Here is a 27,441-nt window from a genome sequence, read left to right as displayed (position 1 = left end):
GATGGAGTTAAATATTGTTGAAATTATGATCCACCTATTGGACATGATCAATAACTTCAAAAGTGTAAAAGTCTACAAGATCAATCATTCTGTAACTAACTATGTAAAGGGCAGGTGTGAGCTCAACACATGAAGATTAAAAGAAACTCATTTCTCTACTGGGAATTTGACAATTTCACAAGACAAATACTACATCATTCCACTGTTGCAGAGCCTTTAATAGGATTATATTGTTTACATGCCATATTTCCATCAAAAGCATGGATCCAGATCTATGTCTTTGCTTCTCAGGCTTCCATTTTGGACAGCTCCTGCTGTGCTTCCAGCATTAGAAGTGGCTTGCGGAGCACCGCCCGGTACTGAGGGAACTCATCACACACATGTTGCAGGACAGTGCTGGCAGCATCTACAAACTCCTGATGTTGATGCAGAGCAGAATCCACAGACTCACTGTTGGTACCACCGGGCACTTGGTATGTTCCATCACAAACCATCTGCAGCTGCTTGGCCCGGGCCTGCAGCGCAACCAGGAGGAAGAGGTTCTAGAAGAGCCAGGAAGGAAGAAGGAAGGTGATTTTGTGATTCTCTACTATTGATTCTACTAACTTTTAAAGTGGTTCCTGGTGTTTTACACCCTCAAGTTGTACATTATCCACCACAGTTAGTGGCAAGAAGAATGAGTATTACAGCTCTGAATGTAGGCTTTCATTTTGACAGAGGCTTGGATTCCAGTATAGAGTTACTCATGTGCACAACCGTCCTGTTATAGTGCTAAAAGCAGAATATTGACATTTCTTAATCACAACCCAACCTGTAGCATGTGGCATGTACTGATGAGCTGAAATGCAGAGCAAACCCATGAGCTCCTCACCCTGTCTTTGTCGTTTTGGAGTTTTATAGTTTCAGCATCGAGGGAATCATTTCTCACTCTCAGCTCATTTATCCGCTGCCTCTGCTCCTCAATACTGTTGCTCAGACTCTCCTTGCTGTCCTGTAGCTCTGTGATCTTCTTCCCAGATCCGACCACATCCTGGAGACATACAGTCTAGTCATAAGACATCAATCACCATATAGTAGAGGTATACATAAAGCAAACACACATACCTTGCGTGTGTCCTTGATCCGGCGCTTCAGACCCATGATGGCGAAGCATTGCTCCTCCGTTTTAGCTTGTTTGCGTAGGTTGTGAACCATGACATCCCTGTACAACAAAACTGACTCTCTCCTGGCAAATGCTGCACTAGATTCCCTCTGCAGATCCACCTGCTGCCTGTTCAGCTGGCTCAACCGCACCTGCAGGGTCAAAAACACTGAGGATTCGTAAAGAAACTAACAGACGTGCACATAGATCAGCGATACCCCCACTGAGCAAATCAAATAAAGATTGAAGTTACTACCAACTCTAAGAAGAATCACAGAAAGAACTCCTACATCCAGCACAATATTTACCTCCTTTTGATGCACAGCAGCCTTCATCATGTCGATGTCTTCTCTTTCACTGTCCACAGCTGCACGAGTCTCTCTTAAAAGCTGGATCTTGCTCTCCCACAGTTTAATCTGCATGCTGGTGGATGTAGATGCAAACACATTTGTAGAAAGATGTGCACACCATGTTAAGACATAACTAGAATTTTACTGTTTTACAAGGTGAATATTATCAACATTATCATTCATTATTACACAAAGGTAGCAATTAGACATATTTCTTGGGTCAATATCCTTGGAAAATGACCTTCTTCATGCAGATTAGTAGGAATAGTCATATCAACTGTATCCCCTTATTGAGAGTAGAGAGACAAGAAAATTGATATATAATATTAAACTATATTTGACTAGAGCTTAGCTTCTTGGCATTTACTCTTGTTCCCTCTAGTCTAAATCTTTGCTTGTGTTGTATAGAAACCTCATATGTACTTTGGATAAAAGTTTCTAAATGTAAATGTATAGCTCACTCCGCCTCTGCTAGATAACTCTTCAGTATCTCCTTTTCCTCCTGGATCGCCTCCTGTTTCATCTTCATCTCTACACGCTCTGTCTCCGACTCCTAAAGTCATTCAATTATTGTTATTTAAAGACACACTAAACACAATATTGCATATTAAAATTGACACAAGAAACAGCAATTTAATGAGATGTGAGTCCTGCCTTCAGTTTGTAGAGGTTGTTGGTCTCCTTCAGTGCATTCTCTAGCTCCAGGGCCTGTCTCAGCCGTGTGTTCTTGTGCATCAGAGTGTTGAGCTTCAGTCTGTCTTCCATCAGCGTCTTTATGTACCTCATCAGCTCGGCCTTCTCTCGGTTCTCTACTTCAATATGACCTGGTAGAGTTGGAGTGCGAGGGTTAGTGTGATGATGGTGGAAGTACAAGACTGGGTTAGGGTTAGTGTGCGCGCGTGTGTGCTGTTTACATACTTTCCACACGGATCTTCCTCTGATTCAGGACACAGTACTTTGTCTGTAAGTCCAGGAAGATTGTTGTGCTGGCCTTTTTCTGCTGGGCCAGTTGTACCAGCACCCCCTGCTGTCTCTCCCAGAGCTGCCGCTTCTCGGTGTTGATCTCTGCCAGCTCCTCGCTCTCCTGAGTTAATGTGTCTACCTGAATCTGCAGTGGGTTCAGGACCTCACGCTGGGAAAGAAAGCACACAAATTACAAAGGCTCCATGTGACTGTGAAGTGTGAGTGCAAGCAACATTTATCACTGAATCTAAATCTTTTATCAAGGCACCTGAACTGAAACCTGCAACATTTATACGGTATACAATATATATATTAAGGTATCGTTGTACGTTTACATATTACTGCCACTGGCCTCTATACGAACAATAAACTGGCTGATTCTCACCCCAGTTTTCTCTCTGATTTCCAGGATCCTTCTGTTGTTGAGGTCGATGCGGGCATGGTGTTGCCTAATATTGAGGAGAAGGGCATTGATTGTTCCCTGGTTGGCTTCCAGTAACTTGTCATTTTTGATGATGTCCTGATCCAGAGCATCCTGGCTGCGTTTCAGGCCGTCAATATGTTGGACGGTCTCACTGCACTCCTGTCCAAGTGACTTCAACTCTGTCTCCAGCTGCCACAACAGTGAGATCTAAGAAGAAGAAGAAGAAGAAGAAGAAGAGTGCACTTCGATTAAAATACTGCACTGAAAGTTTGGAGGATAGCTTTGAAAAATGTTCATAAAATCAAACTCCTGTCTTAACCTTCTCCTTCTTGACTGGACCAAGGTTGTTGTAAGGCTGTTTGGAAGACTTTTGGAGGATGAGCTTCTGTTGCATCAGGGAGATGATCTTGCCTTCCAGCTCCAGACGCTCTGCGCTCTCCCTCTCCACCTGCCTCCTCCGACTGAGTACTTCATCCTCAAGAGCTTTGCTTTGCTACAGAAATGAATGCAGGGAAGTTGCCGTGATTACAGAAACGGGAGCATAGTGATGAGTTTAGAAAGCAGTCATTGTAATTGTAAGTGGTCAACTCTCTAAAGGTTTTCCAGAGCTGTCAACACATAAACTCTCTTGATCTCCTGTTACCTTTTTGAGTCTGTTATAGGTGTTTTCTGTGTCCTGCAGAATTTGAAGGCAGGTGCTGTACTGATGCTGCAGGTCGGCTTGCTTGGCCAGTGCCTCTTCCATCAGAGTTTCAGAGACGGTATTGTCCAGCCGTGACCTTTCCAGCTTCTCCAACAGGGTCTTGTATTTCTCTTTCTCGACCTTGATAGCTTTTTTGTATCCTTCGACCTCAATATTAAGTGTGGTCGCCTGATCCGTGGCATTGCTGGGGGAAACTAGATGAGTGAGGTCCTGCTGTGTCTTTGGATATACAGTACTACTACAACTCAACTCTCATCTGAGCACTCAAAGAGACGTATTTCCCTGTTATACCGATGAAAGGCATGTTGTTCAGAACATACAGATGTTGCCTGTTACCCATACAATAATCACACAAATCTCACAATAACACAGCTCATTCCCCCATTAACAATACTTATGATAACACATTTAAAAGGAATCAGAGCCATGTTAACAAGAAGCCTTTCTTTGGCCTCATTCTTACCGTAAAGCCTCCTGTATGTCATTGAACGCCGCGTCTTGTTTCTTCAGAGCCATCAGACTGTGGTTCCATTGCTGGAACAGTTGGTTATACTCCATCACCAGTGACCCCTTCACTGACTCTGTCTGCACACAGGCGCAGATGAAAGACACACAACTGATCTGGTTATGACAGGAAGTCTAGGTCCTTTGTCCTATTAAAGGTCACAATGTGGTCAAAAGTATTTGTATACATCCAATCTGCCCTTAAATGTAACTTCATAACTTTCATTTGGGATGAATAAATGCTGTAGTTACCTCAGCCAAGACCTGTTGGAGTTCCTGTTTCTGCCTCTCTTGTGCAGCAGCATGGACTTTATACATGGCTGCCTGCTCGGCCACTTTCTCCAGGTCCCTTGTCAGACGACTCACAAATAATTCCTGATGGCACAAGCAAACTTTCAATCCAAGGCAGCACATGAATTAAGGTGAATTATCCACCAATGTGAAAGCTCTCTGGTTCTTCAGCTTGTCGACCTGTTTGAGCTTGTCGGCTTCAGCCTGGATCTTATCAGCTCCTGCTTTGGTTTTGAAGTTCTTCAGGGTTTTGCCCTTAGCAAGAAGATCTTCATTGAGACTTTGTGTGTAGAAAAGATTCTGCCACAGCCGGTCCACCTTTGTCTCCATGTGAGACACTGAGGAAAGGAAGCACAGCAGTCAACAGCCTGTATTCCTTATTTTGGAAAAACTCCTTGATCTGGTATGGCACTGTTCTACAATATATAGAGTATAAATTCTACTCTCAGTTTAATAAATGAGTACATTTGAGGATCAGGCACAGGAGCAACACAGATAAGTCAAGTCAGTAAGTCAGACTCTCACCATAAGCTTTTTCTTTCTTCAGCTTGTCAGTCATCATGGCATGCATGGTCTTTGCTACATCCAATTCTTCATGTGCTTGCTGACGTCCGGTTTCATGGTGTGTCTTGTCCTTCTCCCGCTCCTTCAGCTTGGCATGAACTCTGATCAGGTTGTCCTGCACTACAATCATGTCCTTTTCCAACTCCTTCATCTGGATGGCATCTTGCTTCTCTAAGACCAGCTGGAGAGAGCAGGGATGGTTATAAGAATGTAGGCTTCTTAATGTTTGCCACATGTTGCGCCGGTGATGTTGATCTGATATAAAGTGATTGTGTGAAACAGAACAGCTTACAGATGTAAGACAACACAGAAGAGAGAGAGAAAACACAAGAGAAAACGACCTTATCCCCGATGGAAGCGTCAAGTCTCTCCAGGCGTTTGAGCAGGAAGGTCTTCAGCTTCCCCTGATCCATCATGATTGTGGGCTGCCGGCACACAAACAAGGTACCAATAACATTACAAGTTCTGGAGCTGGAGCAGCACATTTGAAAGGATACTTATTGTTTATGTGTGAATTGATTGTGATGCACATGACTGGGAGCAGATGAATCTGTTCTTACACTCTTATAGACTCTGTATATTTATTGGAAAACAATAGTTTGTGACCTGAAGTTCTTTTATCTACCTTTGTTGAACACACTTATTGTAAGTCGCTTTGGATAAAAGCGTCTGCTAAACGATCGTAATGTAATGTAATGTAGTTGGCTTAAGACTAGTTTGCAATTGCAAATAACACACTACATATGTACATTTCCAAATGTATAATAAGGTTATTTTTTATTTCTGTTAACCATGATGAACTATTCCAAAGGGCTGGATGTTTCTCCAGTCCACCTGAGCCATGAGGTTCCTTCATACATGCATTTGGGACATTAAGACATAAATGGAAGGAACATCTTACACCTATAAGAGGATAGAACAGACTCACGATAAGTTACAACCCGCATCTGTAACCATGGGTTCAGGAGGGGTTTCAGGTCTTCCACCATCATAACACCCCCTCCTCACCCAGGTGACCCAGCCAGGGTTCACCCAACAACCTGATCTCCACCTGATCCTTACCTCGTTATCGAAATCCATCTTTGCGTCCTTTCCTCTCCACCGCACCGCTCCTGTTGATATACTCTCAAAGTGCCATCATGATATCATTTCCTCCGCGCCAGGTCCCTGTGCAGAGCCATGACGTCATGATAGCCTCCCGGGTAATTCAGATTCAGGGCGGTCATCGCAGGTTGCGTCATTGCCATCGCTTCGTAGCTGATGTGACATTGCGGTTCCGCCCGGTGGGTTTGGACCGAGAGGGAAGGTCCGAACTGCTGGGTCTCCTGGGCGAGACCCGGAACGTTACGTCACTGATGATTTGTTCAGGCCAACAATAGGACGTATTTTACATTATTATTTTTATCGCCATGACAGGAAAAAACTAAACATGCATTACAACCGAAAACGTTATTTAGAAGAGCGAACAAAAGAATCAGTTCTTTGACAAAGCCTTCACCTTAAAAGGTTAAACATTCATGCCAACAAAACCAAAACTGACTGGACTGCATTTCTATCTTTTTTTATATCCATGCTCTTCATCACATTTGAACTGAAGTGAGGTTACTGGAGTAACACACACTCAAACCTGTGGAGTTGATATTAAACACACTCACAATGAGAGAAGTCAACAAATAAAACACTTAGATTTATTCTTCACAGTGATTAAAATGATACAGACACAGTAAACGTGTTAAAGTGACACAAACACCAAGAGACAGACTCATTTCATGCACATAGCCAACATCTTCAGGATGGCATCCCTGGAAAAGAATGGACATCAGTCAGACTTTGTGTGGACATTATAGGACAAACAGAGCTACTTTGGATAAATGCAATGAAGATTACAAACCTCACAAATGGGATGTATGACAGACTGTACCTGTAAACAACAACACATGCTTAGTCACAGCAGGAATGTGAGACAGGAAGCATTCTGCTCAGATCCATGACGGGGAAACTCAGACTCACCAGGTAAATGCTAAGACTTGCAAGATGCAGAATAACAAAGCAAGACCAAAGTTCTTCCACTGTAAGCAAGAGCAATTAAATTACTGTGTGAGAGAAAATAAATGGATTTGCATGAATAACAAAGTATTTATATAATTGTGTGCAGAGTGAAAACAGCTGCGGGCTTCTCTTAACATCACTCACCCAGAAGGCTGCACACAGAGTCAACACAAGGCAAGTCTACAGCAATGAAGAAGAGAAAAGTCCTGATTAATGGCCGATACTCCTCATCTCCCTCATTTTTCTTCCCTTTTCCTTTGGTACATAATGTTAACAAAGGAGTTTGAGTAGATTTAAATTATTTTCAGTAACATTTATTGTAATTGATCCTACATAATGACATATTTTACAACTTTCATTCAGTACAGCTTCACGGCTTTCTTTGGTGGCGCTGGGACACTTCAGGATCTCTTACCTTTTAATTTGACATCCCTCATCTACAGTCAACAAAGAACTGATATCTATGGAGTCAAATGTAGAAGAAGAAAACAACCCAACCTAACTTCTCGAGTCAAATACAATTCTTAGAGTTGTACACTCACAATCATAATGGTGGTCGCCAGCGCTCTGGTCTTGTCACACATCCGTTTCAGCTGCTTCATGGGCCCCATCAGAAACATGGTGCTATTAGAAGGAATCATACAATGAAATATAAGTCAATAAGACCATGTTCATGTACACAAACACATGTTAAAGTGTATCAGTCTCACCTGCACAGCGTACAAATGTTCCCAATGGTGTAAAAGACGATGAAGAGAGTAATTCCCACCTTGGGGATGAAGAGGACACATACTCCCTGCAGGACAGACGGGAATAGATTTGTGACTTTTTGACCCCGAGTACCACCTAAACAAACACAGCCTGCAGGTGTCTGATCTTTAAACTGCACTTGAACCCTGCAGAGTCTATAAAGTCACTTTTACTCTTTGTCTTTGATTTGTCAACTCAACAGCTGCACAGTAAAATGTTTTACCTCACACTAAGTGGCTTTTCAGTATCTTTATCTTTTTCTAAAAAACATATTTTCTACAAAATGTTTAAAGATCATTTTCTATAATGTCTTCCCTTAAGGATGATTTAGGAGACCTTTAGTGAGAAATGACATTTTGTAATATTTTTCTTGATCTGGTTGACTAGTTCTATTCTGCCTCATGTTTATATTGATTTGTTTTTATATTGTTTTTATGATTCTATACAGAAAATCACGAATAGAATCTCATATAGCTTAATTTCCAAACAAAGGATACATTTAAGAAATGCTACAAGTGCCTTTAAATGTCTTTAGAGTATGAAGACAAGCCTCAGTCTTAAGTCACTATGCACATCATGAGCATTCCTCAAATCAAGACGAACCAGTAGAGCCACATAATCACTCCCTGTTCCCGTCTCCTTATTGTTTCCTTACTCGTACAAGAACAGCAGATTGTTTCTTGAAAGTTATGAGTAAATCTTACTAAAATGGTAGCGATGGCTCCCACCACGAAGCAGCCGACGAAGCCCTTCACGCGTGTTCCCCAGCCCAACGTGGAAGCTTCATTTGCAACCTGTAAACATCCAGAGTTTCAATTGAAGACAATCATCCAATTAAGAGTTCAGTTTAGATTTAAATCGAGTCTTTGCTTTCACCTCTAGAATGGTCCGATCGTCCTTGCGCGCCTCTTCGCCGCTTAAAACAGACTTTAGTTTATCCATGGCTGTGGATCAGTAAAGTGCTCAGTATTGATTTGATCGTTTCCTGGACCGACAGTAGATCACATCCCTCACCTGGCCAGCTGGGTCAGTGGCGCTCAGTCACGCAGAGTGAAGAGGTCTCACTCTGATGGAGTTCTTGGGGCGATCCATTTGGCTTTAGTTGACAAAATATCTCTGCTCGGACCAGAATTCTGCATAAATTACGTGTTTGATTGATACCCACATGATGCGTTCAGGTGCTGCAGGAGACTGAGCTTGATCGTTCACGCATTCACTGTGAAATGTGGGACATTTTCAGACATTGAGTGAATTGATTCTAGCATAGACGATCTTTGGTGACTCATAGTGTCAAGTGCAGCAGAGACACTAACAGGCGGCCACACAAACAATGGAATTAAATCTCATAATGGGAGGTTTCAAAACAGGTAACCAGGTTTCTGCCCCCAAAGACAGGAACATGGGTTTGTAATCGAATTAAAATTTTAAGAATTAAGACCCTCCACCATAGCAATTGTGTTTCTTCTTGTCATCATATAGTTCTATACATACATGTACAAGAAACTTACGCTCATTGTAGTCATTTATTTCTCTGTTGGTCCACATATTATTAGAACAAGACAATGTTTGATTAGGTTTGCCTTTGGCAGATATCTGTGGTTTGATGAGTTCTCTTCTTGGCTCCGTCTCTCATCTCCATCACTGGTTCATACGATAAATGCCATCAGACATAGACACACTTATTGATGGATATTATCAAAAGTGGGTGCAAGTCACAAGGCGCCACGTCCCAAGTCATGTTCAAAAATCAAGATTGATATTGAACATCTGAGACTCACTTGCAACTTATAAATCAGTGACTTCAGTCCAATTTAAAATCAGTAATGAGAACAATGACATGTCATATTTTGTTTTCTTGTTGAAGTTATTCCTCAGCATAGAACAAATCTTATATTCATGAACGACAGCAACAACAAAACAAACAATTACAATTTGGCAATAGCTAAATAACTTTCAGAAAATGGTTGTTCCCTTGTCTGATGGACATGTGTGTCTCAACAGAAACATCAATTGTAATACCTTCAAGTGTTTAAGACCTCTAGACCTGATGTGGAGCGTGGAGAGAGCTCCACCTTCGCCTCCACACACATGGCAGCGTCAGTCCAACTGCATTGTGCAAAGAGTAATATGATATGACTAACATGTACTGTTTATACTTTCACCACAACACAGCAACACATTGTAGACAAACGTTGATAAAAGTTTGGCAGGTGAAAAGGTAAACATGTGCAAACTGAAGATAATGGCAATGATAGTGAAGAATGATATGGAGAATATATGCAAAGTGTTTGGCCACAGGATAATAAATAGCAACAACTAATGAAAGTGACTATTGGGGGTAAGGGCAGAGGTAGAGATATACAGTATGTCTAAGAAAGGAGCCAGAAAATGTCTTTGTTTCTCCTTCTGTCCTTTGAATCTCTCATGTTATATCCCTGATTTATCTGTGAGATTACTTTTCAAAATGTAGAAGGGATGAAGAAAACAAGCCTTCATAAAATTTCGTCTTCTGACTCGGCGTCTCTGTCTCTGGGCTTCAGGAGCCCCATTTCCATGGGAGGAGTCCTCTTGAGTCTGGAGCGAACCACACTGCAGAGGAAACACAGTCAAACAGAAGACAACGTCACCATGACAGGCACTCAAACTGTGGATGACTTCAGAGACAGATAAAGGAAGAGGAGGATCAGTTTGTGTCGTTTCTCACCAGCTGATGGTGCAATAAACCACGCCCACAATGAACATGGCAAAGGCCAGGTGCCAGGAGTAACACATGGTAATGAACATCATGTTGTTGTGATCTTTCATGTCCCACTCTGGACCGCTGGGTGGATACAGCACAAAGCCGATCTGCATCCAAACAGAGGAAATGTCATTTGTGCTATCATTGCCAGAATAACAAACAAAACAGCAGCATGATGACATCCAGCTTTACCTGCCAGAACCAGCTTCCCTGTACAAATGTGAGAGCACAGCGCAGAAGCTCCAGAGTGATGTTCCCTCTGTGGAAGACTTCCAGGAAGGCAACCAGAGCCTCCCCGAAGATGGCAAAGAGCAGGAGCTGATGCACGTGGACATCCAGCATGCTCCTGCCATGGAGGTGGTAGAGGAAGAGGAATCCTGCAACAGCAAGAGACAGATCAGTGGAGAAGGAACTCTGTTTATCTCTTAAGAATCTCTCTGAATCGTGGGAATCCTTCTTTCTGTACCTTCATTAAAGAAAGCGATGGCCAGCAGGAGCCTCTCCAGAGCCAGAGGAGCTGCTTCTGTGCTGTGGATGATCAGAGACACGGTGCCAGCCAGAGCAAAGAACAGGTACATGGTGGTGTGCTGCCAGTTCATGACGTCTTCCCAGTGCTGCTCTGTGGAGTTGTACAGATGGAGCCGTGGCCCATTTGCTAGGAACTGCTCTGCCAGCATCCCTGAGGAGCAACACAGAGGAAATGAACACTGATATCAGCTTACTTCATATCTTAACCACACAGAATGGACTTTATGTTGCCTTGTGTATGATTTATGCAGAAGACTATGGCTAATGGATGGACATAGAGAGCTGACTTGTTGTATATCTAACATATACTGTATATGGATCAACACTTTGAGAGAGCATCACCCTATTATAACATGTGGTATTAGCTCTGTGTAAGGTTAAATACACAAACTCACCAACAACAGAGAAGAAGAGTACGACAGAGCTCTCAAAGATCTCCAGGCGGCGCAGTGAGGACCTGCTGGGCAGCCGAGTGGAGCCTATGTTCTTGTTCCTGCGTGTTGCGTACCAGAGTGAATACTTTGCTGTCCACCACAGCCCAGCGACCAGGAAGAAACTCCCTGGAAGAGCGTGACCCTTAAAGCTCCCCATGGCTCCTCTCCACTCCTGAATCAGACAGGGAAACACACCTATCAGCATTAATACAGCTAAAATACCTTTAAAAGAAGCTTGTACTAAAATGCACATGGATACATTTATTTTTAGGATAGCTAGTAGAAGCTGTGCCCTCTGTACACAGATTCTCTCTTCCCACCTCTTACAGAGGGTAAGAAAAGTGCAAAAATGTCTATAATTAACTTCAACCGCATAATTGGAGATGTGTGTTCGTGTGTGTGTGTGTGTGTGTGTGTGTGTGTGTGTGTGTGTGTGTGTGTGTGTTTGTGTGCACAGCCCTATTCTGGCGTCTCTTAAGGGCTTCACCTTCACCTCCACACGTCCTCCAATCATTGTAATTGCATGTTGTTGTGCATTGTGTCCACTTCGGATTTATAAAGACTCTGCCCATGAATGCCATTAAGTCAATAGATTGCATCAAACAATACATAGTGTAAGATAACCTGAAAATAAAACAGTTAGAGCGTCTGATCTGTGTCTCTCTGGTTTATCTTCCTCTTTCTTTCTCTTCTCTCTATTCTCTCCCTCATTTCTTTCATAATTACGACAGCACCTGATGGATGTGTCGCCCTAATTGGGTTCTGTGCATGAATACAAGCTTAGTCACTCAAGGGGACAAAACCCATGTATGACAAATTATGATTAGAAGCAAACAGACTGTAGATTCATTACTAGAGAGCAGAGAGAATCTTTATGACCTCTGTTTTCCCAGGCTGCCTTTCATTTCCGTTCGTAGTAAATAATGCTGTGTAAATTCAGACAGCAGACTCGGACATCAATCGTGGCTGTGATGTGAAGTAACAATACTGTGCCCTGCAATTAAAGGAACCTTTTGATGGTTGGAGAACACTCAACACAAATAGATTGTTTGTGATGTTAAACTGAGCTCTCCATCTGTGCTCGACCACTCATGCGCCTGAGCAAGCTCTTCACTCTGAGGTAAACACTTGAGTCACCATGGCGATCACTCCCTAATATCACTCCACTGATACTATTGTAAGACTCTCAGTGACAACATGTTGGCAGCCATGTTACACACGCAGTGAAGAAGAACCACAACAACTCCTTTAAGATATTTCTTGTTGGTTTGGTTGATTGTAAATGACACAACTGGCTTTATGCAACAAGTGAAGAGAAAGCTAAATACACACGCTCACTATATTGCATTCACTTTGAGCCACAGATATAAAAGAGGAGCAGAATTGGGCGTTGCCATGGGGATCCTAAAAGCACCACTGAAGGTTCCTAGACCACGGTTTGAGAACCTCTGGCCTTATAAGGCAAACAATAATACACTGATTCTCTGGTAACAAATGCCCCCTCTGGCACAAATCACAGAAAACCCTTCAGAGTGTTTCCGTGCTGAAATGGTGTCTGCTTCTGTCTGCATGTTGAGCCACTTCAGGTCCAATAAAACCTATTAACAATTTATATATTATAACAAAGTTCCCATAGATTCCAAATGTTTTGATTCTCAGCAGAGATTTCCAGAGTCATCTGTCGTACCACTGGTGGTTCTCCTGTCACAGGTTGAGAACCAATGTAATGATAAACTCTGAGCCTTTAATCCCCCAGACAGGAACTGTGCTTCAGAGGCCAACCAAAACAACCATCTAGAGAATTTTCCAAAGGAATTACTTGAATTACAGATTCTGGCTGTAAAGATCGTTAAAGTATTGATTCATATATTTAATACTGGGCTTGAATGTCAGTTTAACATATAATCCATTATTATACAGAACGTCTTACATCCTGGAGTATAAAAGCACACAGTAGAAGGAGTGTTTGGTGGTAGAGGTGCAGCTCATACCGCACATAATACACTTTTCTTGGATTTCCCTACAGTAGAGAGGAAACGTGAGCTCTTACCTTTGTAGATTTGTTTCTGGAAATGAAAAGTTAATGGAAAAAATCGATTGAAAAGACGGTCAAACCACTTTAATCTTTTCAACACAAAACCATTCCCAGTGGAAAAGCATCATCCTGTGAGTAAACACCAGTGGTCCTCTCTTTCCCAGCAACTCCTCCAAAACTGCTTCACAATCTTTTCTATTTATCCGTCTGTAAAGCGTGGGGGGTGTGGGGGGGGGGGGGGGGGGGGGGGGGGGGGAGGTTGCTTCTCCCCACAAACTACCCCAAACTACCCCATTGGATGAGTGTGTTACACTGCCGTCATCTGTGCGTGCTGTGATTGGCTGAAGGTCACGTCACTCTCAGGTGTCTCGGGTTCCACGTGTGCACTTTCTCCCCGCCTGCCGCTCCTCGGTCCCTCCCTTCCCGGAGCAGACCGCTACTTTCCATCCGAGCCCAGACCCGCAGCACGTACACACACACACACACACACACACACACACACACACACACACACACACACACACACACACACACACACACACACACTGTGGGCGAGGGCAACGCAAACACACCGCAAAGCCATGAAAACATCAATCAGCCTGCATCTATGTCTATTTATGTCAGGTACACCCGTCTGTCATTTGACAATTTATTATAAAGCCTAATATATGGAGAACAGAAGAAACTAACAATTATACTATTGCGCTGAGATCATTAAAGCTAAGTTTACCCAATCACACCACACACACACACACACACACACACACACACACACACACACACACACACACACACACGGTGAGAGGAACACGGACCAGCCGACAGAAACCTAAACATACACAGGGACATCCAGCCCAGTGAATGAAGGAGTGTGTTTGTTGCAAGTAACCCAAAAAGAAATCGGATATGACATCATTGTGTTTTTATTTATAAGTGCAGGCACATCTGACTGATCACAGCCTCACTGTGTTTGAGTCTCACCGGGCTCTTCTGAGGGGCAGAGGGGACGGAGGAGGGTCAGAGCTCTGCTGGGGGCTGAAGGAATTCAACAGGAAATGTATAATACTCAATAAACCAAATGTATTCTCATATCAACGCTATGATTACAGCGTCGCTACACTGATTCCCCTTTAAGCAGAGAAGAGTTACGCAGGTTCCTTCACTTCCCTTATTATTATATACAGCACACACACACACACACACACTGAATGGACCTGTCCCACAAAGTCAGAACTAATTCATTTCTATAAGATTAAAGTAGATCACCAGGAATTGAATGCTTTGTGTCTTGAATTCACAGTTCAGCTAAAAATACACTAAAAATACATTATTATGCTATTGGTTAATAACTAGAAATCATAGTTTTATAATCACATATTTACACATGAGATAAACATTGTATATCTCAATACCAGCAATCGGACATTTACAATCTATTTATAGTCTGTAAACTCTCCTTTGGCAGGGTAAGATGCACAGTAGCTAAGTTTAAAGCTGAACACAAAGATGGAAGCAGACTACAATTCTCACGCGGAACTCTGGAAGAGCAGAGACAGAAAGCAGAGGAAACGGTGTACAATCAAACAGATGTGGTCACATTTGTAACATGAGGACATTAAAGAGCCAAACTCCCATGAGGTGTCACTCACAGAGCATACAGTCACACATCACAGAGCAGTTTGGTTGGGATGTCTCTGAACACAGCTTAATCTGAATATTGAGCCCACATGGTTCACATTTCTGTCTGAGACTAACAGGGGTTACTCCAGGATCCTCCTGAAGCCTGAAGTGACAGAGTGCTTGTGTGTGCACAGTGGTGCAGTGGTTCATGCAGAGGCATTGAGTTGTTGGTATGGGAGGTCAGTGGGTCACTGAGGAGGACCAGTAGAGGGGCTTGGGCACGGACACGTGACCGCAGCATGTGGGACACGTCTGATTCTCCCAAAGCCATGGCTCCATGCACTGAAAACAAAGAAGAAATGACAGCATGTCATTCTATCTTTGATTGATTGGTGATCGATTTTTTTCTTTCACTAATGCCGGGAGGTAGTTTCCTACATGAGTTGTGTGTTGTCACATGTTTTACTACATTTTACTGTACACTCCTCTACAGTCTGTTCTACTATTCTTTTTAGTAAAAAGGTTGCAACATAGTTCAAAACCAAAGTGGGTTATGACTGAACATAAAACACACATTTAAACTAACAGTGATGGAAGAATGTCAAAGGCATCAAATGACAAAAGCTAAGTGTGACAAATTCAATCTTTTTGTGCTATCAAACCTTTGGATGAATATAAAATACAGACTGTGAGTCGTATCAGATGAACATGAAGCAGGACTACATGAACATTGAGTTCAGATATATTGACATCATATATAACAGCATGAAGCTAATACTGTTTACATGTCAATATGGACATGCTGAGATTGGGGCTCATACTTTATATCGTGTATTTTATATTTCAATATTGCTTGCAGGTTTTGGAAAGTACTTTGATGGGATTACGAATTGTGAACCATTCTAACAGTTGGACAGTGACGGAGACACTGACTGGGCCTCATGTCAGAGTTCTACAGTTGCGGCTCATGCAAACTCATTCTTGGTCCATGGGTGCAAACCTTCCATCAGTTCCTCTCAAATCAGTCACAGTAGGAATCAGCGATGTCTCCGCAGGGAAAATTGACGACGTGGTGTTTGTTGCTCCTTCTCCATGCAAATTGGTCCATCTGCTGAGTTCCTCCTGTCCTCTGAGGGTCTCCTCACGTGACAGGATGCAGCTTCACTGCTGCTGCAGGCTCGGCTCTGGCCTAACCTCCATGCTGCCTTCCATATCCAACAAAGGGAGACATGATGGACAGTATGTGTCAATCATTAGACCATTGGAAACTTGTTGGTTTGATCCTTGCTTCCACAGAGACTGGTTTGTCAATGAAGACCAGCGGACATCATGCATGTTCAGGAAAGGGCTTTACTCAGGCTGCATGAATCTGATATGTGACACACTGAGGTTGCAGTAAATGAGGGAACGGCCCTGTGCATAAGGAAGGATGGGCAGTGACATGCAAGCATTCATGCAAAAGCTCTTTACCTCCTTGTGGAAGCGGTGCGTACAGTGCAGCTCTTGAACGCCTCCTCCACCCTTACGCATGTCCTCATGACTAATCAGGCCCAACTTGTCTTCATTGCCCTGTAAATGAATCAAACAAAACACTTTAACTGTACCACGGATGTAGCAATACATGATACAAACAATATCAACAGTGCCTGGTACTGAAACTAGAGAGTTATGTTAATGCACTACAATGACTCATCCCTCAGTGGTCTTGAACCAAGTGCTGCAGTCCAAACAAACACAGTAGCAGCTGAACTCACTGATCGTTTTGGATTCCACTTTAAATCTCACCTCAATGGTATTTGGTTTGAGACCGAGGCTTTTGATCGGTACAAAGGATGGGCAAATAAATGCAATCTCTGAGAGGAAATGGAGTTTTGTCTTCTTACCACAGGCACAGTTTTCTTGTCACTTAGACTAAGTCTCCTGTCCAGAGACTCTGTAAGTTCTGGGATAGTGGAGATGCGGTTCTCTGGGATGGCCGCCTTGGCTCGGCCGGCGTCGTCTGAGGAGACACGACGCACTCTTGCGTGGGGCCTGACTTCCCCCTTCTCTTCTCTTGTTTTACTGTGGATGGGAGTCGGTGCCGTTGTTGCTGTGTGGAGCCTGTTCAGCTTCATGGCATCGAGCTGGGACTGTGGACCACAGGGGACGACACAAGGGCAAATATGAGGAATACTATTATGCACAGTGATTAAAAAAGCAGTTTGGAAACATAAAGAGCATCAGTGTGAAGTATGAACCCCAGACAGTCTGTGAGTTAATGGGGTTAATGACTCATAATATTCTTAAGTAAAATGTTAGTAATGAATCCATCTAATCAGCCACCATCCAATAAGATCAACCATTGGATTACTACAGTGTGTGTGTGTGTGTGAGCTGTTGTTGTTGTTGTCTTAGTCGGTCCACCTCTAACTGATGAACACCAAAACCTGTGATGATTACAACAACAGTTATAATAGATGATGCATTTGTACTGAAAGCTAGTAAATGAGGGTTCTAATTAGAAGTTGGGGTTAAGACTTGATTACAAATCCATCAGCTTGTCTGCTCTGATGCAGCCAGAGGCTGGTGGCAGTCTCATATTGAAATGATGCCATATTTCCATTGAGCCGAATGATTTTGGCACCAAACCATCGGTGAGGATTCTCTTTCCAGACTTTTGTTTGCATAACATCGCAATTCATGTGGAAAACTTTGATTCCATGTGGAATAAAATAAAGAGCACTGACACAAGATGACCTGAATGTGTGTGTATTTGTGTGTGTTCCTTTACTGAATTGAAAATAGTACAAATACAAGATCATTCACATTTGTGCATATCCAGTCTATACACTCATTCTGAATGTGATGCCTACATCACATTATCGGTTTTCCTTTTAGCAACACTCAGGAATCATTTGGGAGCTGAGGACACCAAATTTGGATTCAGACTTCTTTCCATTCTTGCCTGATATCAGACTTCAGTTCAGTGTCTCATGTTTCCTGTGTGTGGACTACATGCAGGCCAGTCTAGCACCCCAACTTTTACTACCAAGCTGTTGTCACGTGAGCAGAAAGTGGCTCGGTTGCTTGGTTGTCTCTCTGAAATAAGCTGGAAGAGATGTTGCTCCATAATACACATGTAGTCTTCAGCATTAACATTGCCTTCACAGATCAAGTAACATATCCTGCATAGTGCTCCACCAAATGTGTGTTCTGTACTATATTAGTCTTCTGTTATTTTGCTGAAATGTTGTTCTGTGGATAAGCTCATCTTTTATAAATGTTCCTCACTGACTTGGTTTAGCTTCATTTAGCAGCATAGGTGTGTTAAATCAATCTGGGGATCAAATGGACTCAATCTCTCTGAGGTTACTAACATTTATTTACATTCTGTCTGAAAATTCTCCTTTCATGCTAAAGCCAAACATAGCTGAATAAGATATGAATAGATCAAGAACCCTTTTCCTATTTCAGTGTATTTATATATTCATGAACCTTACCACAGATGGGAGAGACGCTCTTCGCTCTGCCTGTGATCTCGCTGGTCTTCTGAAGCTGCGTTTTCTCTCTCTGGAATGTTCAGCTTCTGCTCCATGACCCCAGTAACTACTCATCCATTTGGTAAAGTTGCCATCATCGTCTTCATCATTGTCCATAACAAAAGCAGGCAAGAGTCTGAGAGACATGATGGAGCTGTGCAGGAGTCAGAGCCCCGAGTCCGGCTCCGGCAGATGAGAGTGAGAGTCCAGCCGAGTGATTAGCTGGCCTATAAAGCTCTGTACTGACTGCTCTACCAGTCAACACTGTCCTACAAGGGAAACACAACTTACTTCATTTAGTTCCTCTAGTATCTTAAGCACTTTTTTTAGAATTATTTTATGGTTAGAATCTAAAAATAACCTGCACAGCCTTTACTGCTGTCTTTAAATAAACAAATCCCTGTTAATCTATTTAACGTTGCTGGTAGAAAGAACACATGGAGGAGATACGGATAAACAAAGGGAGGCGGGAGTCAGGGGAGGAATGGCTCGTGTTTAGGCACAGTGGGGGAGATGGGACCACTGCTTTTAATCTTTCCATTACAGCCCTGGGCCTGAGGGGAGACTGAAACTCCAATTTCCCCATACTTTCCACTCACTGAGTCCATCAAACCTGTCAATAGTTTTGGAGCGTGGGCAGCTCTGTCTCTCCCTGTGCGCGGAGCCTGGGGCCGTTGGCAAACAGGACAGGAAGGCCAGATGTGTGCATATTACAGTGGAGACCAGAGAATCAATGCTTTATTTGTTGATTTGTAAACTATCTTCTCCCTTTTCCTGGATGACTCCACATTTTGCGGAAATCTAAATCTAATTAATTTCACAAACATTCTCTGACTTCTTCTCTGTGCCTGTCGCACCCTTTCACCAACTTTAGTCCATATTGCTTCATAGTGAACAAACAAATATATTTTTAACCTGTACACGTTCATTACAGTATGTGTTCTGTTTTTGTAAATTTTTAATCCAAGCATTGAGACATTTTTACATGCAGTTTTTACACAACACACAATGCAAAACACACGCACACAATGCAAATCACACACACACAATGCAAATCACACACACGCACACACACACACGCGCACACACGCTTATTGTTTGACAGCATCGCGCGCGCGGTTTCAAACCCTCGTCGTCACGTGACCCGGCCAGGAAGCGTCCTGTCTGGACTTGACTCTGCGCGCGCCTGTAGCCAAACATAAAACGCTCAAACTTCAGTCACGCTATCATGTCAGACTTTGTCTCAAAGATACAAAAGACAATAGCAAAGAAAACTAAGTCGACTGTCTCTCAGAGTGACGTGCAGAAATGGGGTCTGCGAGGTATGTTTCATAACTTCAACGCATTACGTCATTAAGTTATACTGATTGTTATTCAGGAAGCTAACGTTAGCTAGCGTTTTTAATTGTGTTACGATGTTGTTTTAAACCATTTATAAGTATCAGCCTTAGCAAACTTCATCGGGATTAGTAGACATGTATTAATTTGTTGTTTTCGTGATGTCATCCATACTGCCTGAGCTTCCTGTTTAAAGTGCGGAGTGATGTAGCTACAGTAAGCTGTTTGTGTTTACAGGCATCCAGCTGAGAGCGTATCAGCTGTTAGGGCTGCACTGGCTCACCGAGTGCCTCAACAACCAGCAAGGATGCATCTTAGGAGATGAGATGGGTTTGGGAAAGACCTGCCAGGTAAGTGAACGAGAGGGTTCAGTGTTTGTGTCAGATAGAAGTGATCAGTGAACAGTTTCTTATGCAATTAAAATAGAAATGGGGGCTGTGGAGGCAATAGAATATGATAAACATGATTTCCATACTCATCAAACCATCCAGTGGACTTTATTGTTATTGTTATAAAGTATTTGTAATGACCCTTCCCACTGGACCCAACCAGCAAAATGCTACAAACAGCAGAACAGCGCCCCCCAGAGGCCTTCACTGTAGGTGTTCAACATATATGTTAGTTTTATATGTTTTATAAGTGATTAAGAACAGTTTCATGTACTAGTATTGTGTGTCAGGCATAATGATGAGATGGGTTTTGATACATACCAGCAACATATTATGGATGAATTATGTATGAATTACCTGTTCAATGTCCCCACAGACAATCTCTCTGCTGGTGTACATGTCAGGAGCTCGGGGGGTGAAAGGTCCCTTTTTGATCCTGAGCCCACTTTCTGTCATGGAGAACTGGAGAATAGAGATGGAACGGTACTGAGAATGACATGCACCTCTCCATCTATCTGCACATGAATGTACACATTTAGACTTGGTTGTCTAGTCTGTAGAGTTTCTCACAGTTTAAACTCACGTGGGAAACCTCCTGGATCCTAAACTTGTGATGACGCGATTACAGCTTCGCTCCCTGCCTGAACGTGCTCTGTTACAAGGGAGACAAAGAGAGACGGGCTGAGATGCAGACGGACAACCTGGACTTCCAAGTTCTACTCACTACCTATGAGGTGTGTGTGTGTTTGTGTGTGTGTTTACTGTGTGCTGCAGTATTGAAAGTAAAGATGTATTTGTGTTTCTCATTTCCAGCTGTGTCTCAAAGATGCTTCCTTCTTGAGACGGTGAGTGTGTTAGTCAGTGAGTGTGTGAGTGTGTGTGTGTAACCTGTCCTCACTCCCTCCCTCCTCTCCTCAGGTGGAAGTGGAAGGTGCTTGTGGTGGATGAGGCTCACAGACTGAAGAATCAGAGTTCCTTATTGCACCAAACCCTGACTGAGGTACGGAGCTACTCCTGCTCTTAGCCTCCTCAGTCTTCCTCTTCTCATCACCGCTTCATGTCTTTCTTTAGTTCTCTGTGGAGTTCAGAGTTCTGCTGACAGGGACTCCCATCCAGAACAACCTGAAGGAGGTTTACTCCCTGCTGAGCTTCATCCAGCCCAGCATCTTTCCAGAAGATAAGGCAGAGCACTTTATCAACTTCTACGCTGAAGTCCAGAATCAGCCTTCTCTTGGTACGACCCACGTTCTTCTTCCTGCCTGTGTTTGTCCATCAGCACATCCAGCCTGTATTGAGGGGATCTCTGCTTTAGTGTTCTCTGGCTCTGTCTGCAGCTCGTGAGCTCCAGAGCGTCCTGGAGCCCTTCCTGCTCCGTAGGGTCAAGTCAGAGGTGGCTGTCGACCTGCCCAAGAAGACGGAGCTGGTGGTGTATCACGGCATGTCGGCTCTGCAGAAGAAGTACTACAAAGCCATTCTGATGAAGGATCTGGGTGAGAGAGACTCCTGGTGTGAAGCTCATTACCTTCTGTGTGTGTGTGTGTGTGCTTGTAGAATGACTTCATGAGTAACTTCCACTCTCATCAGAGGCCTTTGGAAACGAACACGGCAGCAAGACTCGTCTGTTGAACATCCTGATGCAGCTGAGGAAGTGTGTGGGCCACCCGTACCTGTTTGACGGTGATGAAGGAACTCCCAGAGCACAGGTCGTTTTCTTACAAGCTGGATACCAACCTTTTCCTCCAACGTTTCTCCATTTTGCCCTGCAGGTGTGGAGCCTGAGCCCTTTGAGATCGGAGATCATCTCATAGAAGCCAGTGGGAAGCTTTTCCTCCTGGACAGCATGTTGGCCTTCCTGCATGACGGGTCAGCATAGAACAACTCTGCTAACAAACAAGACTTACTGAGATGTTGTTGTACCGCTTTGCTCCAGCAGGGGGCAGTGGAGGCTCAGTGTTTACATTTGGTTCACTTGTTGCTGGTCCATATTCAGTCATCCTTGTAATCTTTCACATCCTCGTTGTTCCTTGGTGGACTTATTTATCTCCATCTGTGATTGAAGAGGCCATCGTATCCTGCTGTTCTCTCAGATGACCAGGATGCTGGACATTCTTCAGGACTACATGGAGTACAGAGGTAAAGCCCATAGTTTAACATCTTTGTACCATCATTTCTGAATCCTTCCACCTCCACGTATCACATACAGTGGACATTCAAAAAGAAGTGCTGCCGTGTTTCACGGACTGAGATGTTGTGTTCAGGGTACAGCTACGAGCGTCTGGACGGGTCTGTGAGGGGGGAAGAACGCAATCTCGCCATCAAGAACTTCAGCAGCAAGGATGTGTTTGTCTTTCTCCTCAGCACTAAAGCAGGTGAGCCACAACACACACTTGCTGGAACATCTCTTCTCCTCTAACTTCCTGTAAATTCTGTAGTTTATTATCAAATGTTCTACTTCCTGTATGGAGTGGCTGTTCTTCCATAGGTCATGGTCTAGATGCTATTAAAGATGAATTCATCTGCCGAGCAGCTCTGTGGGGGTGAAGTCAAAGATTAACTGTGTGATTAATGGTTGCGATGGTTTTGCTGCACACCTTCACATGCAGCAGAGTTCACAGAATGAGCTGAGAGAGGAGAGGAGGAGAGGAGGAGAGGAGTGATGGTGCAGAGATAAGAGCTGTGGCAGGATGACATTTGGTCTAAACAAGGCCAGCGCAATCTCTTACACAATTGTGTGAATTATGTGAAAGAATGGGGGAAGAAAGCTGACTTCCTGTCTCAGACTCTGTGTGTGTGTGTGTGTCTATAGTTTCTAAGATGTTGTCTTTGCAGGGGGAGTTGGAATGAACCTCACAGCCGCTGACACTGTTATCTTTATGGACAGCGACTTCAACCCTCAAAATGACCTGCAGGCCGCCGCTCGCTGCCATAGGATCGGCCAGAATAGGTGAATTCCAGCAGATGTTACTTCTACGCCACCTCTAGGCGATCTTTCTAATTGTTGACTTGACCGTGACTTCACCCCAGGCCTGTGAAGGTGATCCGCCTGCTGGGGACAGACACGGTGGAGGAGATCATGTACTCTCGTGCCGTGTCAAAGCTTCACCTCACCAACACTGTGATTGAAGAAGGCCGCTTCTCTCTGCTGGACCAAGCTCAGTCAGCTGCTGCAGGACTCCAGGTTTGTTGTTACATCCAAAGCTACAACACCATCCTCTAGATTCTATGTTCTAACCCTACAGTTCCCAGTCTCAGTGTCCACAGGCCTCTACTCTCTCTCTCTCTCACCTGTAGCGTTCCTCTCTGCTCCTCTCTCACACAGCTCACTGAGATCTTGAAGTACGGGGTAGGAAAGCTCCTGTCATCAGATGAGAGCACCGTGCAGGACGTGGAACTAAGGAAGATCCTCGGCCCGTCACGTGACGGCCATTGGGTGGATGACGAAGACTCTGCTGTACCTGAAGGGGAGGAAGAGGAAGATGAGAACGGCACTGAATCTGATGGGCAGCGTAGGTTTCACCCACAAGGAACCACAAGCCAGAGGAATCTGTTCTTCACTGGTGAACTTAATATCTTGACTTTTATACTAACACATCCCTCTCTTCTCTAGACCACATGTACTTCTTTGAAGGGAAAGACTACACCAAGGACCCCGACGCTGAGGACCAGAAGGGCTTTGATCGTCTGCTGGAGGAGCTACAGACTGTAGGAGAGGGACGAGCGCTCAGACACAAAGATGCTGTAAGAGTTTGTCTTCTTCACTTCATATGGGAACTTGAATTAATGAATGATGGCCAAGTTTTTGGACACTGGATTCTATTTGTGGAATCTCAGGTGTTGCTGCCAGGCTCTCTTGTGCCTCTGCAGAGGAAGAGGAAGGCATTTAGTGAAGAGGAGCTGGAGCTGAGACGGCAGAAGAGGGAGGAGGCTGCAGCCAAGAGAGCCAAAGTACAGGAGGAAGCCAAGAGGAGGCAGCAAGAGCACAAGCACAAGAAAAAGTGAAGCAACAAACAAGATAAATCAGAAACATGTAGCCTCAGCAATACGACCTCTGATATCTGATATTGTTGTTTCTATCATGCAGAGTGGCTTGGTGGGAATCCTCTGGGTACAGGTCACTGTGCCTGCAGTCTGAGGACAGTGAAGAAGAAGAGGAAGAAGAGGGGGATGACAACAGCATCTGCTCCACAGACTCGGAGCACACAGCTATCCAGTATGTCCTGGGGGATGTGACCCACCCACATGCTGCTCAGGAGGACGCTGTCATCGTCCACTGTGTTGGTAAGGAGCCTTCTTCACTCTCTAACTCTAGGGTGTCTTACGTGTGTGTGTGTGTGTGTGTGCAAAGTGCCTTGAATTAATGAGTGTATTTCCCCCTGTAGATGACTCAGGCCGGTGGGGCAGGGGAGGCTTGTTCACCGCCTTAGAAGTCAGATCAGATCAACCACGCAAGCAGTATGAGCTGGCTGGCAAGATGAAAGGTAAGATGAGGAAGAGCCACAGAGGTTACAGAGTTGAACAACACTCATAATGTTCCAACGACATAGGAAGTCTGAACTCTTCTAAACTCGGGCTGAGGCAAATCTCTTTTCTCTGCTCCTTTGTCTTATAAATGCCAACATGTGATGATATCAGCCTGAGCTTGAGTCAGAACAAACACAGGGGATGGAAGTGTTAATTGATTTACTCCCATGGTTCAGATGAAACTCTGACTCACACTCAGGTTCAGCAGAGTCATGTAATCCTTTAGATTCCACCCATGCATAAGTTTGAGTGTATAGTGCATGTAAACATCATCAGCTGCTGGAGACTGAAGCTTTGATCTGTTTCAGACCTGCAGCTTGGAAACGTGCTGCTCTTCCCCATCGATGACAAACAATCCAGATTAGATGGTCAAGATCAGGTGGGTCACATCTCTGAAAGCTGCATCTACAAATCTAAACCTCTCCACACACACACACACACACACACACACACACTTGTTTCTCTCTGCGTGTGGTTGTGGTTGCTGATAAAGTCACAAAGAAGGGAAGATAATAGTTTTTCCTGTCCCGTCTCCCCCAGTTGGCGCTCATCGTGGCTCAGCAGAGAGACAAATCAAACAACCTGTCTGGAATCTTCCTCTCTGCTCTGGATGAAGGGCTGAAGAAGATTTATACAGCAGCTAAAAGAAATAAAGGTAAAGCCGGGAACTCCCCCAAAATGTTCAGTTCTGTTCCTGTATTTTAAAGACGGTGAAGACAGTAACTGTCCGTTAACGGAAGAATGTTGTTTACAAAGGATTCCTCAAGCTGAGCCAATAAATGTGGGCTTATTGTTCCACCTGCAGATCAGGTTCAGCCAAGCAAGACAGGAATTTGATTCTTACAACACTACATCCTCTGACTCAGTATCGTATTAGCATTCAGAGATGTTACAGTGATGTTGCTCTCGTTCCTCTCTTCCTAATCAACACTCATCCTTCTGTGATTGCTCTCTTCCCTCAGCGAGTGTTCATCTCCCACGTATCGGTCACTCCACCAAAGGCTTCAACTGGTACGGCACAGAGAGACTCATCAGGAAACACCTGGCAGCCCGCGGCGTCCAGACATTCATGTATCCTTTCACCTGCCTGACCCTAAAATCAATCAATCAATCAATGAACTGATCTGTTTGTAAAGGTGTGAAGGTCCTGAGCTGACTGACAGATATTACCACAGCAGAGCTTCCAGTAAAACAGCAAGAGCTTCACCTCAGACATCCACATCCTCTACAGCAACGTCAACATCCACCCTCAAACCACACGGGCATGGATCACACAGGCTGAGTGACCGGGCCGTGAGCCCAGAGGGCCCAGAGGGCCCAGAGAGCCCAGGGGGGCGCCCCGGCCCCTCCGCTCCTCCTGCAGACCTCCCCAGCTTCATGAAGGGAGTGTGTGTGTTTTTCTACAATCTCCCTGCATCAGAGAGGAAGTGGCTGGCCCGGTATCTCATCACATATCCTTTAAGGCTTCACACGACTGTGCTGCTGCCAAACTATACGTCCTGACATCCTATGTACATAAGGTGCATGCGTGACATCATGCAGGGAGTAATGAGATCTATGTTTGCTAATATAAGACGTGTTTGAATAACTGTGGGTCGTCTTCTTATCAAGCCTGCAGTCATAAATGTGAAAAATGTGTCGGCTCCTTAGCAGCAGTGCACTTATGACGGGGATGAAGAGGAGGTCATGAGTCCAGAAGTCACACACATCGTAGCAGAGGTGGAGGACAGCTTCCACTCACAGGTCAGGACACTCACGTCTACAATGAGACATTATGTAACAAAACCATCCGGAGCACTTTAGACATTCCAGAGTCACCAGGCGCTAAATAAGAACAAACAGAAACAATCCTAAAGCCTGTTGTTGTGTGTGATGTGTGTGTGATCCAGGATCTGCAGGCTCTGGTCGCTCAGTATGAAGGGGCGCTCCCTGTGGAGAAGTCCTGGCTGCAGTCCTGCTTCTCCAAACAACACAGAGTCGACACAACACCGTTCCTCCATCAGCTCAAGCAGCACTGAATGGCACTGAGGAGACTTCACTACTGTGTGAAACTACAATGAGTCTGATGCTAAAGATGCACTGAATGTCTGAAATTGTATCTATAGATTTACTAAGGTGTAGATATGAACCAACACTCTTTTCTATATAAGCTTAGTCTGATTCTAATAATGTGCTGGCCTGACAATAAACTCTCTTTTTCTGGATTTGACTTTGTAATCATTAATAATACAACACATTTACTATTCTGCTGTATCAGCATCGTCTCTCATTTATTATTATACGTTTCTATCATCAACTCCATTCATCTGCCTCCAGTCCAAACATGTTCCAGTCTGGGTCCTCATCCAGATGTGGACCAGGTTACATTTGATCCAGGTCTAATTCTGTATGATTACTATATTAAATAACTATAATAGCGTGTTTTTATTTTTTAATTCTTTTTCCCCCCAACAAACTTTCCTATAAATATCTTTAAAACGGGGTCATGTGTTTTTGCAAATAAAGTCCGGTAGCTGTCTGTAACAATGCTACACAGTTTAGTTACAACACCAGAATCTGATTGTGCGGTGAAAATAAAC

At 43.9% G+C, this 27,441-nt stretch overlaps 6 protein-coding genes across 6 annotated transcripts; 1 reads left to right on the top strand and 5 right to left on the bottom strand.

Moving 5' to 3' along the window:
• Window positions 1-246: 246 nt before the first annotated feature.
• On the bottom strand, window positions 247-2,095 carry LOC142999223 (coiled-coil domain-containing protein 40-like). Its single transcript, XM_076148654.1, has 5 exons — window positions 1,953-2,095; window positions 1,450-1,564; window positions 1,105-1,293; window positions 872-1,030; window positions 247-542 (listed from the first exon to the last, which is right to left on the bottom strand). The coding sequence occupies exons 1-5, from the start codon at window positions 2,018-2,020 to the stop codon at window positions 288-290; spliced, it is 786 nt and encodes a 261-aa protein (XP_076004769.1). The 5' UTR covers window positions 2,021-2,095; the 3' UTR covers window positions 247-287.
• On the bottom strand, window positions 2,044-6,020 carry LOC142999200 (coiled-coil domain-containing protein 40-like). The gene is made up of 11 exons (XM_076148619.1): window positions 6,003-6,020; window positions 5,282-5,365; window positions 4,902-5,121; window positions 4,521-4,714; window positions 4,338-4,460; window positions 4,045-4,166; window positions 3,522-3,765; window positions 3,198-3,371; window positions 2,840-3,085; window positions 2,410-2,623; window positions 2,044-2,315 (listed from the first exon to the last, which is right to left on the bottom strand). Exons 1-11 carry the CDS (start codon window positions 6,018-6,020, stop codon window positions 2,125-2,127), a joined length of 1,830 nt encoding a protein of 609 aa, XP_076004734.1. The 3' UTR covers window positions 2,044-2,124.
• Window positions 6,021-6,606: 586 nt separating this feature from the next.
• On the bottom strand, window positions 6,607-8,788 carry sft2d2a (SFT2 domain containing 2a). The gene is made up of 8 exons (XM_076148623.1): window positions 8,616-8,788; window positions 8,444-8,533; window positions 7,700-7,785; window positions 7,532-7,613; window positions 7,134-7,169; window positions 6,951-7,009; window positions 6,832-6,861; window positions 6,607-6,742 (listed from the first exon to the last, which is right to left on the bottom strand). Exons 1-8 carry the CDS (start codon window positions 8,679-8,681, stop codon window positions 6,703-6,705), a joined length of 489 nt encoding a protein of 162 aa, XP_076004738.1. The 5' UTR covers window positions 8,682-8,788; the 3' UTR covers window positions 6,607-6,702.
• Window positions 8,789-9,253: 465 nt separating this feature from the next.
• On the bottom strand, window positions 9,254-13,685 carry tmem45a (transmembrane protein 45a). Its single transcript, XM_076148622.1, has 6 exons — window positions 13,492-13,685; window positions 11,403-11,613; window positions 10,946-11,158; window positions 10,672-10,856; window positions 10,444-10,586; window positions 9,254-10,328 (listed from the first exon to the last, which is right to left on the bottom strand). The coding sequence occupies exons 2-6, from the start codon at window positions 11,596-11,598 to the stop codon at window positions 10,232-10,234; spliced, it is 834 nt and encodes a 277-aa protein (XP_076004737.1). The 5' UTR covers window positions 11,599-11,613; window positions 13,492-13,685; the 3' UTR covers window positions 9,254-10,231.
• A 2,417-nt stretch (window positions 13,686-16,102) lies between these two features.
• On the bottom strand, window positions 16,103-20,786 carry lnp1 (leukemia NUP98 fusion partner 1). The gene is made up of 5 exons (XM_076148649.1): window positions 20,699-20,786; window positions 18,576-18,883; window positions 16,980-17,225; window positions 16,567-16,665; window positions 16,103-16,301 (listed from the first exon to the last, which is right to left on the bottom strand). Exons 2-5 carry the CDS (start codon window positions 18,759-18,761, stop codon window positions 16,134-16,136), a joined length of 699 nt encoding a protein of 232 aa, XP_076004764.1. The 5' UTR covers window positions 18,762-18,883; window positions 20,699-20,786; the 3' UTR covers window positions 16,103-16,133.
• chd1l (chromodomain helicase DNA binding protein 1-like) lies at window positions 19,735-27,066 on the top strand. The gene is made up of 25 exons (XM_076148648.1): window positions 19,735-19,936; window positions 20,190-20,302; window positions 20,718-20,824; window positions 20,970-21,075; window positions 21,155-21,186; window positions 21,260-21,341; window positions 21,413-21,575; window positions 21,676-21,831; window positions 21,926-22,018; window positions 22,108-22,204; window positions 22,401-22,474; window positions 22,600-22,710; window positions 23,171-23,285; window positions 23,366-23,519; window positions 23,661-23,847; window positions 23,949-24,079; window positions 24,173-24,336; window positions 24,423-24,619; window positions 24,721-24,819; window positions 25,171-25,241; window positions 25,403-25,517; window positions 25,825-25,933; window positions 26,026-26,313; window positions 26,524-26,605; window positions 26,752-27,066. Exons 1-25 carry the CDS (start codon window positions 19,843-19,845, stop codon window positions 26,878-26,880), a joined length of 3,069 nt encoding a protein of 1,022 aa, XP_076004763.1. The 5' UTR covers window positions 19,735-19,842; the 3' UTR covers window positions 26,881-27,066.
• The last annotated feature ends 375 nt before the right edge of the window (window positions 27,067-27,441 follow it).

Source organism: Genypterus blacodes, unplaced genomic scaffold (genome assembly GCF_046128005.1).
Source record: "Genypterus blacodes isolate CSIRO-AG114 ecotype Tasmania unplaced genomic scaffold, CSIRO-AGI_Gbla_v1 ptg000041l_1, whole genome shotgun sequence".
Taxonomy (NCBI): Eukaryota; Metazoa; Chordata; class Actinopteri; order Ophidiiformes; family Ophidiidae; genus Genypterus; species Genypterus blacodes.
This window is presented reverse-complemented; position numbering and strand designations above follow the sequence as displayed.

Bases quoted from the DNA above. Each gene is read 5' to 3' on its own strand.
- tmem45a (XM_076148622.1), bottom strand. From the start codon at position 11,598: ATGGGGAGCTTTAAGGGTCACGCTCTTCCAGGGAGTTTCTTCCTGGTC. The intron at 10,857-10,945 runs GTACAGAAAGAA...TTGCTGTTGCAG, and splicing joins CATCGCTTTCTTTAATGAAG to GATTCCTCTTCCTCTACCAC. The intron at 10,587-10,671 runs GTAAAGCTGGAT...GTTTGGATGCAG, and splicing joins AGGGAAGCTGGTTCTGGCAG to ATCGGCTTTGTGCTGTATCC.
- LOC142999223 (XM_076148654.1), bottom strand. From the start codon at position 2,020: ATGAAGATGAAACAGGAGGCGATCCAGGAGGAAAAGGAGATACTGAAG. The intron at 1,031-1,104 runs GTATGTGTGTTT...GTATGTCTCCAG, and splicing joins GGATCAAGGACACACGCAAG to GATGTGGTCGGATCTGGGAA. The intron at 543-871 runs GTGAGGAGCTCA...TGGCTCTTCTAG, and splicing joins TCCAAAACGACAAAGACAGG to AACCTCTTCCTCCTGGTTGC.
- sft2d2a (XM_076148623.1), bottom strand. From the start codon at position 8,681: ATGGATAAACTAAAGTCTGTTTTAAGCGGCGAAGAGGCGCGCAAGGAC. The intron at 8,534-8,615 runs GTGAAAGCAAAG...GGATGTTTACAG, and splicing joins ACGATCGGACCATTCTAGAG to GTTGCAAATGAAGCTTCCAC. The intron at 6,743-6,831 runs GTTTGTAATCTT...ATTCTTTTCCAG, and splicing joins TCATACATCCCATTTGTGAG to GGATGCCATCCTGAAGATGT.
- lnp1 (XM_076148649.1), bottom strand. From the start codon at position 18,761: ATGTCTCTCAGACTCTTGCCTGCTTTTGTTATGGACAATGATGAAGAC. The intron at 16,666-16,979 runs GTAAGAAGACAA...ATTCATTTACAG, and splicing joins ACAAGAAAACTGTGCCTGTG to GGCAATGAAGACAAGTTGGG. The intron at 16,302-16,566 runs GTAAAGAGCTTT...TGGATATGGAAG, and splicing joins CGCACCGCTTCCACAAGGAG to GCAGCATGGAGGTTAGGCCA.
- LOC142999200 (XM_076148619.1), bottom strand. The intron at 4,461-4,520 runs GTGGATAATTCA...TTGTGCCATCAG, and splicing joins ACCAGAGAGCTTTCACATTG to GAATTATTTGTGAGTCGTCT. The intron at 2,624-2,839 runs GTGAGAATCAGC...TTTCTTTCCCAG, and splicing joins AAATCAGAGAGAAAACTGGG to CGTGAGGTCCTGAACCCACT.
- chd1l (XM_076148648.1), top strand. From the start codon at position 19,843: ATGTCAGACTTTGTCTCAAAGATACAAAAGACAATAGCAAAGAAAACT. The intron at 21,576-21,675 runs GTACGACCCACG...CTCTGTCTGCAG, and splicing joins CCAGAATCAGCCTTCTCTTG to CTCGTGAGCTCCAGAGCGTC. The intron at 24,080-24,172 runs GTAAGAGTTTGT...GTGGAATCTCAG, and splicing joins CGCTCAGACACAAAGATGCT to GTGTTGCTGCCAGGCTCTCT.